This window comes from Myodes glareolus, chromosome 13 (genome assembly GCF_982192425.1).
Source record: "Myodes glareolus chromosome 13, mMyoGla1.1, whole genome shotgun sequence".
NCBI classification, from domain to species: Eukaryota; Metazoa; Chordata; class Mammalia; order Rodentia; family Cricetidae; genus Myodes; species Myodes glareolus.
This window is the reverse complement of record NC_142038.1, coordinates 53,071,087-53,091,319: the sequence shown is the minus strand read 5'-3', so window position 1 is coordinate 53,091,319 and position 20,233 is coordinate 53,071,087. Positions and strand designations below refer to the sequence as shown.

General features: G+C 41.0%; 1 protein-coding gene across 16 annotated transcripts in view; it reads left to right on the top strand.

The window, feature by feature from the left end:
- Apc (APC regulator of Wnt signaling pathway) overlaps positions 1 to 20,233 on the top strand; it is a 94,917-nt gene that overhangs the window by 44,459 nt on the left and 30,225 nt on the right. For 15 of the 16 annotated variants that reach the window (XM_085699995.2, XM_085699991.2, XM_085700000.2 and 12 more), the window contains 5 exons: positions 3,867 to 3,951; positions 4,668 to 4,866; positions 6,742 to 6,850; positions 11,376 to 11,489; positions 14,447 to 14,530. In XM_085699995.2, coding sequence (XP_085556121.2) covers positions 3,867 to 3,951; positions 4,668 to 4,866; positions 6,742 to 6,850; positions 11,376 to 11,489; positions 14,447 to 14,530 — 591 coding nt within the window. Of the gene's footprint in view, positions 1 to 3,866; positions 3,952 to 4,667; positions 4,867 to 6,741; positions 6,851 to 11,375; positions 11,490 to 14,446; positions 14,531 to 20,233 lie in introns of those variants that run through there. The other variant, XM_048442511.3, reaches the window with a different exon arrangement.

The following is a 20,233-nucleotide window of genomic DNA, read 5'->3' as shown; positions in this document are numbered from 1 at the left end:
AATAACAAATGACTGTGATTGACTCTTTTAACTTCCCTCTGAAACTTCACAAGCTGGGCTTCTGTACTGCCCTCAACATTCTTATTTTCCTTCTACAGACTAGCTCACCAAACTTTTCTAACTCACTCACTTTTCTAACCCAGAGTTCCAAAGTCCTTCCACGGTCCTCACCCAAAACATGGTCAGATATGTCACAGAAATATCCCATTATCCTGGTACTGACTTGTCTCAGGGTTACACCACAATCAAAGCAACTTGGGGAGGAAAGGATTTATTTGGCTTACACTTCCACATCTCAGTTTATCATCAAAGGAAGTCAGGGCAGGAACCTGAAGACAGGAGCTGATGCTGAAACTATGAGAGTGCTGCTTGCTTGCTTGCTCCTCGTGGCTTGGTGATCAATCCCACTTTCTTATAGAACCCAGGACCAACTGCCCAGGGATGGTGCCCCCCGTCATGGGCTCAGCCCTCCTCTATCATCACTAATTAAGGAAATGCCCAATAGGCCTGCCTATAGCCTGATCCTATGGAGGCTTTTTTTCTCAATTGAAGCTCCCTCCTCTCTGATGACTGTAGCTTGTGCAAGTTGCATAAAACTAGCCAGTACAGGCTTCATCAGAATTAAAAATTTATATCTTCAGTATAATTATATACTGATAATTATATCTTATTAAGGCTTCAATAAGAAAATGAAAAACAGGCCATTATCAACTAAAGAAAATCATTTACCACACTGCACATATATTTGACAAAAGAACTTGTTTCAAAATATATAAGGTACTTCTCTTATAAGCAGTAAGATCTAGTTTGGGGAGCTGGGAAGATGGTCAGTTGGTGAGGTTGCAGCACTGGTGGCACAAGCAGGGTGACCCACCCCTCAAAGGAACTTCTGTGCTCCTGGCATCTGTAGTCCCAGCACTCCTAAAGTAAGAGGAGAGCAAAGACGGGAGAATCCATTTCCCTAAAGCTCAAGGCCTCCTTGGCCTGGAGTGTCTGGCTCAGCAGCAGCAGAAAGGAGAGTTGCCATTGCCTCAATAAGATGGAAGAGAACTGATCTCCAAAAGTTTCCTAATCCCCTCAAGTTTCACACACACACACACACACACACACACACACACACACACACACACACACACACACGAGTAGACAGATAATGGGTTTAAATATCCAGTGTTTTGCAACATGAATTAAGAAGACAGTTCAAGAAGGAAGATAAGTGGCCAGGTACACTAATAGAAAGTAATTGGGTGTCACCTGTCATTGGGGAAATAAAAGGATCATCTTACACCTACTCAAATGACTAAGATTTAAAAGACTGCTTCACGTAAATTGGAATATTGAAGTGCTCACACACTGCTGGCGGGCCTATTTTAAACACACACAACAACAACAGTTTCTTCTCAAGGTAAATCCTGTGATTCAGCATTTGAGCTTGAAATCACCCCAAGAAAAATAAGTGCTTATATACGAGACACTTGTCCAGAGTGACCATACTAGCAGTCTTCACAGTGACCTTTAGACGGGGCTGTCCAGAGTCAGGAGTGTGTTCATCTAGTAGATTTTATACTTCACCAAAGGAGTAATCTAGAAGCATGTTACAGGTGATGTGTGAAGGTAGAAAGCAGACTCAAAGGGCTGTGTACTGTCAGTTGCAGCGTGGTGGCTGTTCCTGGGGGCTGAGGACACACTGGTGAGAACTTGAGGCCACCAAAGCTGGAAAGGTTAAGCCATCAAGGACTAAAGATCTGTACCTGTATACATTGAGCCTCACAATAGAAATATAACTGGGGTTATTTTTGTTAGGGAGTAGGCATAGCATATCATTGCAAGCTGTAAGTAGGATAAATCATGCGAAAATGTTGTCATGTAAGGTAGAGTAACGGGATCGGAGTGAGGTGGCACGTCCAGCTTTGCTTAGTGAAGTTCATAAGTCAAAGCACTTAACAAAGATAACATAAAAGATGAATTGGCACAAGCTGATACTTTTTAGAATTGCTACTCATAAAACCCTTTAAAATTTTATCCTTAAATTTTGTTTTGATTACATTGCTGCTTTTATCAATATATTTCTAACAGATGTGTAGAGACTTTGGTATCAACCCTGAGAATTAAACCTATGGTGACACACATGCTCTACAAAAAGTGTTCTACTGCTAAATTGTACCCAGCACAGAGACTTTCTGTTCACAGTTATTTACCTGCTGTATGCATGCATGTATGTGTGTGTATGTTGTTCTTATGGAAACCAGAGGACAAATTGTGGGAGTCAATTTTTTTCTGCCATGTGGGTTCCATGATTCAAACTCAGATTGTAAGTCTTACCTCAGAGGCTTAAAAAAGTAGTTTTATTACAAGTTGTGAATTTAACCACGTTTAAGATTAGGAAATGCAAGCAATACCAGAATAATTGAGTTTGTACAGGGATTTGGGGAGGCCTGTGTGTCCTAGATAAGCACTCTACCGCCGAGCTTTCCATCCAGCTCGTCCACTGATTGTATTTGTAATTCCATCACCGAGGTGAAGGAAGCTTTTTCTTGTCATTCTATACAAACGTGTTCAATGCTATCTTTTTTTTTTGCATACTTTGTTTTTCTGTATGACGTGCTGTGGTCATCTTGTCATAGGATGATAAGGTTGTTAAAAGACTGCTACAGGTGGTCACATGGATGGAAGGAGATTAGAACCCTGGGGGAAGTCACAGGCAGTCTGCAGTGATAGTTTCAAACTAGGAAAGAGGTGAGGTGGCCTGCAGGTGACAGCTGACCATTGAGTATGCTCTGCACCCACGTAAGGGAGGTGTCCCCATATGAATATGGTCTCATTCTCACAGTACGGATACTGTCTTGAGATGGTTTCCAAATGAACGTCATTCACCTTCACGTCCCCACACCTCCCTACCTTAAGACTTAAGAACACAGCGTGTTCTGTTTGACAGCCCTGGCTCATTTGTTGTAAGAGCTTCAAGGCGGAGCCATGAAGTTGCCCCTCCTACTTTGGCTCACTTTGCGGCGGATCATTTCCCCACACAGTAATGCTGCCTTTAGTTTTAGGGTGGCAGATATTCGGTACATTTTCAAAATCAAATTGGCCAAAGGACGTGCTGGAAGCTAGGGTGACATGCTTCAATATACAGGAACTATAAGTAAGTTACTAAGGAATACGAATAAAAGACAAGGTTTACAGATAATTGGACAGAAAAAAATAGATTGAAAATGACTTTCAAACTTATAAAAATTTATGAAGTAAATTTATGTGAGAAGGAAGACAATGGCATCAAGGTCAAGAGGCAGCTAGCACGTGGGTGTCTGCCAAGTGTAAGTCGGTGCTCTAGTGGGCTGCTCAGGTGTGCTGTGGACTTGGGCAGTAAGCTGCTAAACAGCAGGCTCATGTCCTGGTCATGCAGATACAGGCCCAAGCGGTACAACTTCTAAAGTCATTTTTTACAGCTTAAGCAAGTCTGTAGGTGTCAGCTGATTCAAAAGAATAATTCCACTTTTCATAAAAGTTAACAGATGTGTTTTATTAGCCTATACTGTGCAGTCTTTGTTTCATTAAATCTTTTCAAGTATGCAGATAGTGCAGTTTGATCATAATACCCCATACCTTCCTTTTAAATGTGCCATGAAGTGTCTTGTGTGGAGACGCCTCGTTATCCCAACTATCACAAAATGCCACTATTATTGTTATTGGGATAGAACAGTGAATAATGGTAATATATTCAATATACACTATAGCTTATGGTATGTTGTCACCCTGAACTGAAGTAGCTTTCTCCGTGGTCATATCTAAATGCCAAGAAATACAGATTCATGTCTTGAAGGAGTTACTTAGAATTTCTTGTTAATGTGCTGTGCTCTTTTCAATAGGAAGTACTTAAACAGCTACAGGGAAGTATTGAAGATGAAACTATGACTTCTTCTGGACAGATTGACTTACTAGAGCGTCTTAAAGGTACATTTTTTTAAGTCTTTTAAAAATACTGTTTTAGATTCAACATGACAACTGATTGAAGTTCAACTGCTCTCAGTTTGGACACTGGGCTCAGCTTCCTCCTCCCACTTCCACATTTGGTCATAGCTCTTGAATACAAATAGATAGAACGTCTGTTTACCCGTTGTTTTAAATGTACAATTTTAAGTTTTCATCTTGGAAATTCTGAGCTACTTTTTAAATTCATTGCATTCGACCAGTCACTAAATATGCTTCAATATGCCATGCCTCACAAGACTCCCTTGGCAGGTAGATTCAAGGGGTATTGTCTTTTGTGTTCCATCTGCGATGGAGGTAATAGCTTTTCCTGTGCTGTTTCTAATAGGATCTGTTTTAAAATGTCTTTTTCACTTTGTTGCCTAGAAATTTTAGTGTCAGAGAGAGACCCTGCTTAGTAATAATTGAAACTAGACTAATTGCTTTTTGAGTCCCTAAATATTATCACAGGGAATCTAAGGATGGACATTTTGTGTAATTCCCATTAACATACTTGTTTTCTTCATGACTCAAGCTGATTTTGCAAGAGAAATTATGACTATTCCAAATAATTATTTATTCAGCCATGTAAATTTGTAGTTAAAATATAAACCTGAACTTCTTTTAAAATAATGTAGTAGCTTTAGGAATATTTTACATGCCATAAAGCAGTTACTACATAAGACTTTGTCTCTGCTTAGAATTTAACTTAGATAGCAATTTCCCTGGAGTGAAACTGCGCTCAAAAATGTCCCTTCGCTCCTATGGGAGTCGGGAAGGGTCAGTGTCCAGCCGTTCCGGAGAGTGCAGTCCTGTTCCCATGGGGTCCTTCCCAAGAAGAGCGTTTGTAAATGGAAGCAGAGAAAGTACTGGATATTTGGAAGAGCTTGAAAAAGAAAGGTAACATTTGTTCCTATGTAGTAGGTACGGCATGTGCATGGAAGTGCCTTCACGTTTCTGTAATGTAAGATACATAGGACGGACTGACGGCAAGTTCCTTTTATCTCAGCTTCTCTGATACTTAAGTGGCAAATGCTCTTGGCTCCTGTTTGGCATCGTTTATCTCTTGCCAGATTCTACCCATTTATTTTCTTACAATTAAGGTTGCTTGTCTTTGAGATTATTTCTGAGGAAAGGTGATCTCAGCAAGAAATGCAACCTTCTACATACATTGTACTCATTATGAGTATTTCTCAAGGAAACACCAGACAGAATTTAAAATATAATCAGAGTGGGAAGCATCTTCACATGTGGCCAAATTCCAGATCCCATAATAGAAAACATTCTAAGATCTGACTACATGGAAATCCAAATTTTCCAAATAACAAAACTATTATAAATGATAAATTGAAAAAAATGCATATGCAACCTAGTGACTAAGTACTGCCTTTCCCAGTATAGAAGTCCTCTAAATGAGAAGCAAAGTTACAGAAATGGGAGGTTTGCAAACTCAGAAAAATAGTCTCGTGTACATTAAGATAAATCAGTTAAAATCATGGTGATATCCTGGAGGTTTATAATTTCAGATATGTAAGATATTAAAAGTTGTGTTGTAGCTGGGCATAGTGGCACACGCCTTTAATCCCAGTATTTGGAAGGCCCAGGCAGGAAGAGCTCTTTGAGTTCTAGGGCAATCTAGGCAGTTGTACAGAAACACCCTGTCTTGAAAAGCCAAACCAAACAAAACAAAACACATACATGCACACATATACACACACAGAGTTGTGTCATACACTTAAATTCATGAAAATTGTGTGTTATAAGTTGATATAACACCTTACTGGAACGGTAAGTTAAAATGCATGTGCTCTCAGAATTTATCATGGAATGAAGTACTTTATTATTATTTCATAAAGACAGCCATGTAATATTTATGTTAATAAAAAAATATTTAAAAGACACTAAGTGCTCCCCAGCAAAGAACTGGCTGACCATAGTATGCCTCCTTTATGGGTTCATCAATATTGTTAGATACATGGGATATTAGGCAGCTATCAAGAAATACATAGTAGGTCTTTGGTTCTCACGTGGAATGACCCCCTTCAAGGTAAATTTCTTAAGTGAAAAATGTATAGGGCAACATATGCTAATAATAGAATATTTATATTTTAAGCATACATGTAATTATGCATATTATTCTGTGCATCTTTATAGAAAACCTCTGGAAACAGCAAGAAAATTATAACTTACATTGCTTTGGGAAAAGAACCATACAAAACAATAAGGAGCTTGTTCCTTTGTAATCCTCTTGTGTTTTATCTTAGTAACAGTATTTTGTTTGTATTTATAATGGTAAGGTATATGGTGGGGCTGGTTTTTCAGGAATTACATAAATTCATCTTGAGATTCCAAGCTAAGTTCCTCGACTGCAGAGCAGCTTTCTCTGACTGCAGGTGGGATAGGTCTGTTCACAGTGCTGTTGCTCAGCAGCTGACATCTTGCTTTTCCCAGCGTCATTGCTGCTGGCCTAACTCCTTTAGTGTAGTGTTTGTTCTTCCACTGGCTTTGAACTTGGTGCTGTCCACACCCTTCACTTACCTCTTAGACTGTATGAAAGAAAGCCCTCGGATGAAGCTTGTTACTGGTCAGGTTGAGAACCGTCTTACTCAGGGAAGGAACTCACTTGGTACTCAGACGTCAGTATGTTACTAAGTCCTACTACACTGTCCGAGTCAGATTTTCACTAGTTCACTATCGTTTTACAGTGACAGCTGGAGAGTTATTCTTAGGCAGTATGCAGTAGCTTGTATAAATTTACCTTTCTTTTAAACACAGATCATTACTCCTTGCTGATCTTGACAAAGAAGAAAAGGAAAAAGACTGGTATTATGCTCAACTTCAGAACCTCACGAAAAGAATAGATAGTCTGCCTTTAACTGAAAATGTAAGTACCTGGGCAGCACAGCTAGATTGAATAACTTGATCTTTTAAAATTCTCAGATTATATATGAAGAATTTGAGATAACTGCATATCTAATGATTTATAAATTATAATATGTCTTAATTAGCTATTAACCTAAGTATACAATGGTTAATAAGCATTTCTTGTTTTTGTGGGGTTTGGTTCTGGTTTTGACACAGGGTATCCTGTAGCCTGGGCTGACTTCAGACTCGCTGTATAGCTGCTGGGAGTGCAGGCCTGTCTCACCATGCTGGCTTGTTGATAGCTTTTAATAGAAGACAGATGTTTACTGTGTACCAACAGATATGTATTTTAATTCCTTGAGTTTGGATCCAGATTCTACTAGATAACTGTATGTTTAATTGGTAGAAACATTAAACCATCTGCTTGGGTTTTTCTGTACAATACAGGAATCCTGCCAGATAATTTTTACAACTAAACTATCCTTGAAGACAATTTGAACCTTACTCTGTTTAGGTGCAAGTACCAATAGCTATCTATAGTCATGGATCTTCTGTTCTGTGAATTCTAGACTCCCTTTAGCAAATACTCCTATGTTTAAAATTTTGAAAACGGAGGTCAGTGAGATGGCTCAGCCTGAGTTCAGTCCCAGGAATTCACCTGGTGGTAGGAGAAAACTAACTTCTATAAACGGTCTCCTGGCTTCCACATTCCTGCTGTGCCATGCACATGCATTTGTGCACACACATGCATACACACAAACAAACAAATAGTTAAAAATAATCCTGCAGACTTGTCTCTCGCTGTGTTAACTTTTACTCGTGGGATAACCTATATTGAGGATGTTTCTCAAAGTCGGGGTGCACCTTTATTTCCCAACATGCAAATAGCTCTGGGTCAACCCCAGGCACGTCATAAACTGGGTACAGTAATACATGCCTGTAATGACTGTGGCCAGCACAGCTCCAGAGATGGGCCTGACTGAGGCAGTGGGGGAAATGAAGAAAAGACAAGCACACATGAACACACAGAAACAGTGAACTAGGTTCTCTGATGGAGAAGCAGCACCCTGGAAGCTCAGCATATTTATTATATAATGTTAAACAAGGAGGTGAGGTTATTGCAGATTTAGTAGGAGCAGTTTCTATAGGGGAGCTTCAAGCCATAAATAAACATCCAAAAGGAGAGCGTTATGGTGGGCATTCAGACTAGGGGGGAAGGCTTTGCCATTTCCCATGGGTCTGGGGCTATGGAGTTTTTGACATAGCCTTGCCCATGTTAACAATACAGATTTGCTCAGAACTTCACATCCTCGGGCCTCTCTCTGTTCCCCACATGTAATCTTAACTCTCAGAGATTTGAGGCAGCCGTGTCAGAAATGCAAAGAGCTAGAGAGTTCAGCAGTTAGGAACACCACTGCTTCTGTAGGACCTGGTCTTGCTTCCCAGCACCCACGTGGAAATTAGCACCCTCATGACACCCTCTTCTGGCCTTTGTGGGCACTAAACACACACATGGTGTACATGTATACATGCAGACAAAATACTCATACACGTAAATTAAAAATAATAACTCTTTAAAATAGACTGAAGGTCACCTATATAGTGACCTACAGTCAGCTATATAATAATTTGAGGCCAGTTTGGGGATATATGAAGTCCTGTTCAAAAAGAAAAGAAAAAAGAAAGCTTCTGAAATACATTAAGAATCTCAAGACTGTATCTTTCATCAATATTTTATGTGATATTTAAAAAGGGGAAATGAGTCAGGTATGTGGCTCATGCTCATAACCACAGTATTCCAGAATGCTGACCTTGAGGGTGTTTGTGAAGCCAAAGCCTGGGCTGCAGTAAGACACTGCCCCAGTCTAGCCTGTGCTCTCAGCTTCGGCTCTCTCTTCCTCATAGTAGTATTGAGAGAACACAGTAGACAGAAAGCAAAAATAGAAGAAAAGCCTTCCAGAATATAGCTAACTGGGTTTCCTGAATTTGCTAGTTAGAACTCCAGGCTTGAAGGGTTCACTCTCCTAGAGCAGTCGGGAGTCTTGGGAGGGAGAAGGACCCCTCTTCCTGCAGTACCCTTCAGATTCTCCCTGCCCACTAAGACATCATACACAGGGAAAGACGGCTGCTGGGGAGTTTATGATGAATGAAGATTAAGAGATCCAGAAGGATTGATGAGATTTTCAATTTTTTTTTTTAATCATTGACTATGATTGGAAAATGTACAAAATCCAGAGCCCTGTTGTCTCCATGAAATCAGGGTCAAAAAAGGACTTTGGTATATTTTACAACTCAAGAGCTGTGGGTTACTATCATAAGTAAAGATTGACTGTCAAATTCCTTAAGTAATCATGTTTGATAGAATATACCAGAATATGCAGTCATTGTGGGCTATTAATAGCATTAGTAAATTTAAACTTGCTTATATTTTATAATCATTTACTATAGTCTACTTTGGGAAAACAAGTGAACAAACTTTATTTCCACTTGTCCCGTGTGGAAATATTGACCTATTTATCAAAATACCGCACCACTTACTGTTAGAAATATTTTCTAACACGAGCTCTCTGTCGACGCAAAAATCCCAATCATGCCAAATCAAAACAAACGAAATTAAAAGATATCCATGTTTAATAGGACTTCTCTGCTCTCGGGTGGCCCCAAGGGTGTTTTTCGGGCTACCTTGACCCTTCTTGGGGAGGTGGCAAGGGGCACAGGGGCGGGGCCTCCAAAGATGGAGGCCAAAGACTGGGATTTATACTTACCAACTCAAAACCATATTATCATGACACGCTCTGTCCCTTTTAGCATGTTGGGAAGTGGAGGACAATTGAGAGAAATAAGAATATAGACTCAGAGAGAGTAAGAAATGGCATTCAGTGGGGCGTAGTGGTGCTTCCCTTGAGTCTCAAAAGCCCAGACAGAGGAGGCAGGTTTCTGTAATTTCAAGTCCCGCCTGGTCTATATAGTGGCTTCAGGCCAGCCAAGGCTACATAGTGAGACCCTGTCTCTAAATAAATAAATAACGTGCAGACCATTTGACGTGCCTGCAAGAATGCATTCTGCACATGAGTGTTTTGTTTGAGGGCAACTTAAAAAGACATCAGTCTGGAGCTGTTGAGCACTCACGGCAGGAGCAGTTCCCTCTCACAGCCTTGCTTCATTCTCCCATGGCTCCTACTGTCTCTGCTGACTGCTCTGCTCTCACTCCATAGTCTGCCCTTTTTATGCCTTTGTACACCTGGCAGTTATCCCAGTGTGAGGACCAATGGAGGGTTAACACCACTTTGTGAAGTACTGCCAAAGTCAGTGTTTATTTTGTCGGGCTCTTAGTATTTATTTTAGATATAGGCTTTTTTTTTTCTTACTCCATTTTCTTCATTCTAAAAATGGAGTTTTTATTCTCTATTTAGCCTGTACACATAAGGCAGTTAATACTTATCTTAAAACTAAAACATTAAGAGTAATGAATGCCTGCTTTTGAGTCTCCCCCAATACTAATATACTAGTTTTTGTTTTGTTTTATTTTGTTTTTTGTCTGAGACAGAGTTTCTTGTAATCCAGTTCTCTTGTGCAGTTAGGGATGATCTTGAACCTCTGATCTTCTTTGCCTCCACTTGCTGAGGGCTGGGATTCCAGGTCTGTGCCATCACACCTGGGTTTATGTGGCATGTTAGGTGGGTATTCTGCTAACTGAGCTACATCTTCTGTCGAGAATAGTAGTTTTAAGAGTTAAAAGCAGTTCCTCAGGGCTGTGCAGTGTAGTTCAGCAGTACTGTGCCTGCCTATGCATAAGGGTCTAGTTGACCCCTAGCATCACGAAAATCAACTAATCAGGTGCCTCTTCAGCAGGAAAAAATCATAAGGGTCCACTTTAATTGGACCAATTACATATTTTCAACAAAACAGTCTTAAGTTAATCATTTTTTATTGTAACATGAGGGCCGGCTTGTTGGGGTTTCTGTCCCGCCTGGCACCCCAACAAGTCGGCAAACCCCAAAGAAGATCACACACAAAGTCTACATTAGGTTATGAACTGATTGGCCCATTAGGTCAGGCTTTTTATTAGTCCTTGTAACTTATATTAGTCCATTATCATTACCTATGTTAGCCACACGGCTCAGTACCTTTCTCAGTGTGACAGATCACATGTTACCTCTTCAGTGGTCTGGGCAGGAATGGCAGAGGAAGCTTCCTGCTTCCCAGAATTTTCCTGTTCTCATTGCATCACCTCTACTTCCTGTCTGGTTTTCCCGCCTATACTTCCTGCCTGGCCAATCAGTGTTTTATTAAAATACATGATTGACAGAATACAGATAATTCTCCCACATCATTTTATTTTGAGGCAGCTCAGAATCTTTGTTAGGAATGCCAGTTACTCCTGATGCCCATACACAGGTTTTAGGATTCCTTGGAGAAAAAAAATAGATTTCTCAAGTATGGTGACTTACATAGTTATTTACTCAATTTTTCAGTTGACATTTGTGTGTTTTTTGGTTTTACTAATAGGTAGTGAGAAATTAATATGTTATTTGTGGCTTCAGTTTTCCCTACAAACAGATATGACAAGAAGGCAATTGGAATATGAAGCAAGGCAGATAAGGGCTGCAATGGAGGAGCAGCTTGGCACCTGCCAGGACATGGAAAAGCGAGCACAGGTGAATGGCGTCTTCCCACACTGCACACCTCACAACTCTGATGATGTTCTTTATTGCAGCTAGGGTGTAGTTCAGTGGTGGAGCACTTGCCTCTCACGTACAAGGCCTTCAGTCCATCCTCCAGCACCATCAAGGAAAGCACTTCAGAGCCTGTCTCATGTCGGCACTGTTTACAGGGTGACAGTTTCTCGTGACTGTTGGCCATGGTCACCAGTATTGACATCACTCTGCCTCTGCTGTGTTTCTGCAGTCACAGGGAAGGTGCTCATTTCCTGGCAGCCAATGACTAGTTTCAGCTGCTTTGAGATTGTTACTTTTGTAATCTAAGTTTGTATGGTAACATTCAGAAGTTTTCCAGAAATTAAAAATAGAAGCAGCAGCAGTCCATGTTTGAGAAAGAAGGGCGTGAAGAAGCCCTAAGGGAAGGTGGCCTGAGGGATGAGGATGAGAATAAACCACACAAAGGTCAGAAGAACGTGCCTGATTTTACTGTTGAGCACTTGTGTGTGCACACAAATGTGTGATGGCCTGGTGGTCTAGGCCTGTAAGACCATCCACACTGCCCGTCATCCCCCCCACCCCCGCCCTGCCCCACCTGCTCCAAAGTGAAAATGGGTAAGTTTTTATTTTTGCTTTTCTAAAAATCTTTTAAGACATATTGAGAGAACATTCAAAGATTATATTTAAATAGCAACTAATAGGACAAATTAATATTTGTATAGTGGTATAAATTCATACTTTTATTCTATAAAGTTGATTTTGTCTTTAAGTTTTTTCATACAGCATATTTTGGTCATATCCTTCCCCCTCCTTCAGTTTCTCCAAGATCCACTTCATATTCTCTCTCTTAAAAGAAAAATAAAACCAAAAAATGGAGGAAGAAAGAAACCAAAATACATGGATCCCATTTTGCATTGTCTAACTAGTTATTCCTGAGCAAGTGGTCAGCCCTGGGATGTGACTGATGGACCCAGTGTCTCTCTGTTAAGAAAACTGGTCAGCCCTCTCCCAACAGCTGCTATTACAAATAAATTCTTGGTTAAGAGTGGGATTTATGTTAGAATACGATTCTGTCCGAGGTAATAGTTAACACCTATAACATGACACATTTTATAGTTGGGGAGATAACTAAAGTTGATGTGCACATGCATATGTATGTATGTATTTGTGTTTCTATTAGTTATCAGATTACAGTTAGTATATATAGTTCTTGCCTTCCTGCCCACATTGCATTCAGATAGATTAGTTATTTAAATGTCAAAAGTAAAGCTTTTATTTTTTGGTTGAAAATATGCATAAACATGTCTCTGATACTGCATAGAAAAGAATTTCTTAAACAAGATGAGATTATAAAATATAAGGCTGATGAAATTTTACTGATTCAAATTAAGAATTTGTCTTCATCAGGAATAATCAGGATAATGACAAGCGTGTCTGGGTTATAAATCCACAGAGCCTGGACTAACCTGACTATAACCCAGCATTCAGGAGGCTGAGCAGGAAGTCGAGTTGGAGGCCAACCTGAGCTCCATACTGAATGAACCCTGTCTCAAAAAGGGGCTCAGATGTGAACAGCTCTACCTTAAAAGAAATTTGTTGGTTACTAGTTGTGAAAAATGCTAGCACTTAGGCTTAATGGAAAAAAGCTAAAGTTAATAGAAGAAAATGTAAAACATTTGAGGCCTTAAGAATGAAAACTTGGGCTGGAGAGATGGCTCAGTGGTTAAGTGCACTGCCTACTCATCTAAAGGCCCTGAGTTCAATTCCCAGCAACCACGTGGTGACTCACAATCATCTGTGATGAGATCTGGTGCCCTCTTCTGGGACACATGCATGTAAGCAGAATACTATATACATAATAAATAAATAAATCTTTAAAAAAAAAAAAGAATGAAAACTCTCCAGGCAGTTGTGGCGCACACCTTTAATCCCAACATGGGGGAGGCAGAGGCAGGTGGATCTCTGTGAGTTCGAGGACAGCCTGGTCTACAGAGTGAGTTCCAGGACAGCCAGAGCTATACAGAGAAATCCTGTCGGGGTTGGGGGGGATGGAAACCTAAAAGTAATAAAGATTATTTTCATTAAATTTTAAAACACCTGTCCTATAAGAATAGAAAGGGAAAATATTTTCAATAGTATAAAGAAATCTAATTAATATCCCTAAAATATGAGAATCCTGAGGATTAATTTGAAGACAGCTCTTGTTTTTAAATGGACAGAGGATTGGCCAACAGTATGTTTAAAGGGCGGAAAAGTCCAGTACAACATGTAGAAATAACTGTTAAATAATTCAGGGAAATTCAAAGCAAAACCCATTCCTGCCCTGCCTTTGTGAAATCTTCTGTTATCAATTTGTTATTTACTTACAGTTGTTTTATCAGTGACATCTGGTCCCGTAGCATGCTAGCAAAGACTGGAATGGTGCCCACTGGGTTGTACTAGAGCCTGCTTCTAGCCTGGTATGACGCATGCCTTTAATCCCAGCAACCACAGATAATATATAACTGAGCATACTGTGTTTCAGTGGTTTCTTCACTGTGAAGGCAAGACTTGTACCATTGTTGTGGTCCTTGTAAATAAAATAAAAGCAGTGTTCCCTTGGAAAGCAGAGGCCAAAGGAACACATTTCAAGGCCACCCTCAACCACACACCCTCTAGGCTAAGTGGGCTAACTAAGGAGACCCTGTGCCCAAACAAAAGGAATGTTTAATTGCAGTAGGTACTTTAGGAAATTCTAAAAATATTGAATTATAACAGGAGTAAATTTGAGGTATGTTCTGCTGTTAAATAAACCCTGATATAAAACAATATTGTTTTTCTTTACAGCTATGTTGTGTTTTATATAAACTTGTTACCAGTACACATGTCAGGCAGCTCCACAGGTACCCATACATACATGTGCACACAGACACATAAAAATAAATGACTATCTGATTTATTCTCTTCTTTTATTTTAGCGAAGAATAGCCAGAATTCAGCAAATAGAAAAGGACATACTTCGTGTACGACAGCTTTTACAGTCCCAAGCAGCTGAAGCAGAGGTTAGTAAACTGCCCTTTGTTCATGTGTTGATGTCTATAGCTCTTCCCAGAAAAGAAACACATGTAATTAACATAACATGATTGAGAAATGGACCTTTTAGAAAGAGACTTTTTTTAAAAGGTTCATTTATTGTTTATGTGTGTTGATGTTTTGCCTATATATCTGTCTATGTGAGGATGCCAGGTACCCTTGAACTGGAGTTACAGACAGTTGTAAGCTGCCATGTGGGTGCTGAGAGATGAACCCAGGGTTCTCTGGAAGAGCAGCCAATGCTTTTAACTGCTGAGCCATCTCTCCAACTCGGAAACCTTTCAGCAGTTAAAATTTAGTCACTTTAGCGTCGGCTGTCGATTTCTAGAATGAAATCACCATCTTGGGCTATAATTACCCTGTAAGTGGGCTTTTTCTTATATATAATTCCTAGTTTGAAAAAATTGATCAAACATTATTGCTTGTGGTTATCCCACAATCCTTATAGAAATGGTAGTAAAAACATTCAATGAAACAGTCAGAAACACCAGGGGAAGTGACAGGAGTGAAGTGGAGGCTTTGGCAGAGTTGCCCAGACCTAACTAGTAGAGTCATGACAGCATGTATCATGGAGTCCTAAAGGGTTCTAAGACCGGCTGTTCAGGTCAGCTGTAAATGTAAGTATTAAAGGGGCTGAAATGAGGTTAGTTGAAGAGCTGTTTAGAAGCAGGTAAGGGGGATGGAGAGATGGCTCAGCAGTTAGAGTACTGGCTGCTTTTCCAGAATAACCAGATCAGATTCCCAGCACCTGGCCTAGTAGCTCACAACCATCTATAACTCCAATTCTAGGGGATCTGTGCTCTCTCCTGACCTCCATTGGTAGCAGCCTTGTCCATAGTGCACATACATTCTCTTTGTTGGTGGTGTTTGTTTTTGTTGTTTGGTTGGCTTTTTATTTTTTGAATCAGGGTTTCTTTGTGTATCCCTGGTCAACCTGGAACTCACTCTGTAGACCTCTAACTTAGAGGCCAACTGCAGTGACTGTTGTAAAAGAAGATGTGTTCCCACCACCCGGCTCCCAGCTAGCTTTATACCCGAAATAATTACACGGAAACTGTATTCATTTAAACACTGCCTGGCCCATTAGTTCTAGCCTCTTATTGGCTAACTCTCACATATTGATTCAACCCATTTCTAATAATCTGTATCACCACTTGACTGTGGCTTACCGGCATGAGTCTAACCAGCGTCTGTCTCAGAGAAAAGAGCCATGGCGTCTGCCTGACTCAACTTTCTTTCTCCCAGCATTCTGTTCGCTCTACTTTGCCTATCTAAGCTGCTGTCCTATCAAAAGGCCAAGGCAGTCTCTTTATTTAACCAATGAAAGTAACACATAGACAAAAGACCCTCCTGTACCACAGTGACCACAGAAGGGGCTGTGTTTCTTAGAGCAGCTTGTGTTACTTCCAGAAGCGTGCCGAAAGACAAGGTTGGAGGACAGCAAGAGTTTCATCATTAAGTACATTTTCAGCTAATAATGAATATTGTAAATTTTTATACAGTATTTTCAGTTTCAGTTACATAGGTTTACTGTAATCTATTCAAAGAGCCTTGTCCTTGGGCGGGGGGGGGGGGGGGCCTTCTTTTCTGTTCGGATAGAAAAGGAGAACAGCAAGCAGCTATGTTGAAATATGTAGCAGTTTTGGGGACTCGCTTGCTTTTTAAAACTTTATTTTAGTTGTATGAGTGTTTTTCCTTCATGTATATATGTGCACCATATGGTGAACGTGGCTCACGCCTTTAATCCCAGCATTTGGGTGGCAGAGGAATTGAGTTTCAAGACCAGCCTGGTCAGTCAGCCCCTCTCTCCCAAACAAAAACTCAAAACAGGACAAAGTAGATCAGCTGTTGCCTGGTGTTGTGTGTGATAATATGGACTGAATGTAACTAGGCTGGAGAGAACTTACTGTAATGATAAAAATACTCTACAACTGGGTTTTGGTGATGTTCGGTATATTTCCTGGAAAACATTTTAATTGAACACTTAATGTGTATATTTTGTGGTACTCAACTGCTTAAGCAAAACTGCTTTTGTTTGTTTGCCAGACCAGTGATAGTATCCCGCATTCAGGAGGCAGAGGGATCAGAAGTTCAAGGCCAAGCCTCAGCTACATAGCAAGTTCAAGATTAGCCTAAACTATATGAGCCCTGCCTCAAAAAACACATACTTTCTTCTCAGGCCTATTACCTAGGGCAGGAAACTGTTTCGTTTTACAGAGCCATAGGAATACAGCCTTAGTTGGTTACTAGAAGTCAGCAAGCAACAGCCTCTCTTGTGTGCAGAGAGTGGTAATTGAGGACAGTCATCCAAGAGTACAGGTGTGCTTCAGTCTGGGGACCATGGGGAAGTAAAAGGACGGGGCACAAAGAGAAACTTCTTCATCTGAGCATCAGTCACAGGCAGTCCTTAAGGTTTTTTGTTTTGTTTTGTTTTTCTCTGTATCTTTCTTAGGCCACTGCACCCGATGAAGAGCGGTGTGTGACTCTGTCGACTGGGAGTGGGAATTGCTCTGTGGCCCTTGTAAATTTCCTTCTTTGCAGGCAGCCCTTAAGGCTTTTTTCTCTGTGTCTTTTGTTTCTTAGACAATCTCACTTAATGGTTTAAGACTTTAGATATCATCTTTATGCTGGTCAATTTATTTTTCTTGACCTTAGCTCCAGATTCTTAATTCTTAATTCGTGCTCCTACCATGTATTACCACTTAGGATTTGCCAAAGACTTTAAATCCAACATATCAAAAACCCAATTAACAGTTGAGTTTGGTGGCAAACACCGTTAATCCCAGCACTCAGGAGGCAGAAACTGGCAGATCTGAGTTTGAAGCTAGTCTGGTCTGCCTAGTGAGTTCCAGGCCGGCCAGGGCTGCAGTGAGGCCCTGTGTCACAAAACAGAACAACAGAAGCCCACCTACACCCTGACCAGCCGGCCACCTTCTCCTCATCTATCTCTGGGGACTGTGTGAGCTGAGGAGCATTAGAGTAATACTTCATATCCTCAAGCCGTTGTTGGCTATTTCTACATCACTCTGGCAAAATATCAGAAACAAGGCAAATGAAGAGAAAGAAGTTTGGGGGCATACAGTCTGTCTTGCTGGGTAGGGCTTAGGAGCAAGGGCATGAAGTAATTGGTCTGATTACTTCAGCAGTCAGAAAAAGGAGATGGGAATGCCGGTGCTCTGTGCTTTCTCCTTTCTCCCCTTTTTAGTCAGTCAGAAATCCCAGCTCCTAAATTGTACTGTCTCTTTCAGGGAAGGTCTGTCTCCTGATTGGTTCCACCCTAACCCTCAGATAGTATGGCCACCTCATAACACAAAGTGCATTTAGTCCATCTCTATACGTTCCATAGTCTTATCAGTTCTAACACGGTTCAAAAATCTACTCTCTTTTGAGACTTAGGATACTTCCTTAACTTCATAAAACATAGTAACAATTGTAACATTCTTAACAGGTGACATACAGTGACACAGTAATACAATTGGTGAACTGTAGAAAGCTTATTACAATGATAAAAATATTCTAAAACTGGATTATGGTGCTACTTGGTAAATTTATTGAAAATCATTTAATTGAGCACTTAATGGATACATTTTGTGGCACTTGACTGCTTAAGCAGAATTTATTTATTTATTTATTTATTTATTTAGGCCAAGCTAGTAATGCATTCCTGTTACCCAGCACTCAGAAGGCAGAGGCAGGGGGATCAGTAGTTCAAGGCCAGCCTCAGCTGCATAGCAAACATTCCCATTCCAACAGGAAGGACTGGGAGGATAGCAAGGAAAGATCAAACCAAAGTAAGTGGGAAGCCCAGCATGGCAGATTCCGAATGCTGCCCCGCCTCTCCAGTTCTGCCTCCTGCAGTGCATGCAGCCTCCGTTAGGGTGTTTCTGTTCCACGTGTGCAGCTCTGCTTAGGACATTTTCACAGTCTGCCGTCTCTAGATTACCTTCACAGCCTCACGAAGTGTGCTCTTGGGCCTCCTTGCAGGGACTCTACCTCTGCACATGTCCACAGCAGCTTCCTGGACTCTTGGTCCAAGTTTTCATGAGCTATAAATCTTGAAGTTGCATGTCTGCAAAACCACATGAGCAACACTAACCAGTTGTACTGCCACTGTGAGGGGTAGTCTGGCCAGTTCTTACCTTATCTGGGGTGGCCTCTGTGCCCCTTGGCAGCAGAACTTGAGAAACATTTTCCATGGTAGTTTTCAAGCAAGGTGACATCTCATTTCAGTTTCTCCCTTCCCTATGAGTTTATACTTTTACAGGCTGGAGCCTTCAGTGAGTGGAGTCTTGCCTGTAAAGAGAATGTGAATTTCATAATTGTGCCAGCCTCTAAAATTTTAAACGTTTATCTACACTGATCCTTAATCCAACTTCAGACTCTCTGCCTGCTCCTTCATTTGGCAGATTTCACATTTTTCATAATATTTTTGTTCTCTCTTTCACTGTAAAGTGTAAGTGAAACCATGCCCCAGCCTATATGTTACGCTGTCTTGAAATTTCCTCCACCAAACAACTTAATTCTTTACCCTTGAATTAAGTCTCACTCCATTTTTCAGGATACAGTCAAAAACAGCCTTGTTCTTTGTCAGATGTAAAGCAGCTAGCCTCCAGTCCGGTTCCTTTAGTCTTTGCTCCTCCTGTGAACCCAGAGAGCACAGTTGTCTGCCTTTCTGTCAGTGTTCTGATCTCGGCACTCACACCAGAATACCTCCTTAAGCCCTGCTTAGCAGTGCTTCTCAACCTGTGGGTCACGACCCTTTCACCAGGGTCATCTGAGGCCATTGGAAAAACACAAATATTTATATTAGAATTCAAAACAGTGGAAAGGTTTCAGTTATGAAGTAGCAATGAAAATAATTTTATGGTTGGTGCTCATCACAACGTGAGGAACTGAATTAAAGGTTGAGAACCCTGGTTTATAGAATCCAGGGCTTCTGTGGCCCACAGAACAGTCTAGAGCCTAGCTCCCATGTGGTCCGGGCTCCGACAGCAGCAGCGCTACTCATACCTCTTTCTGTGTAAGCTACCTTTCTCCTTACTGTGAAATTACCTCACAGAGTTAAAGAAGGGGCTTGTTTGGGCTCACAGTTTGAGGGAACACAGCATGTGGTGCCGGGAAGGCATGGATGCAGGATTGTGAGGTGGGAACACCGCTACCCCTGCAGTCAGAGTGCAGGTGAGGGCCAGTGTCTGGCCACTCTTCTTCCTTTACAGTCAGTGTCAGGACCCCAGGGGTGTGATGCCCGCATTCAGGGTGCTCTTTCTTCCTGGTTAAACATCTTTGGAAAGGCCCTCTCACACGTGCCCAAGTGTGTTCCTTCAAGTGAACCAGGATTAACCATCACTCTCATCTAGCACCACATTACCACATCCTGTCAGATTTCTCTCTCTGGCTCAAATTTGCGTCCCGACTACTACTTCCTTTTGTGGAGTATCTCTTTACTAGCGTCACTCTATTAGCCTACTTGTTAATACGTTAGTGTTAGCCGTGTGAGGAGCTAACCTAGCATGTACAGTGCCTGCGTGTCACCCCCAGCACCACATAAAGCCAGGCACAGTGGCACATAACTACTGTCCCAGCACTTTAGAGGTAGAGATATGAGGATCAGAAGAAGTTCAAGGCATCCTCAGCTATATAGCAAGCTTGAGGCCAGCCTGGGTCTCCAGTAC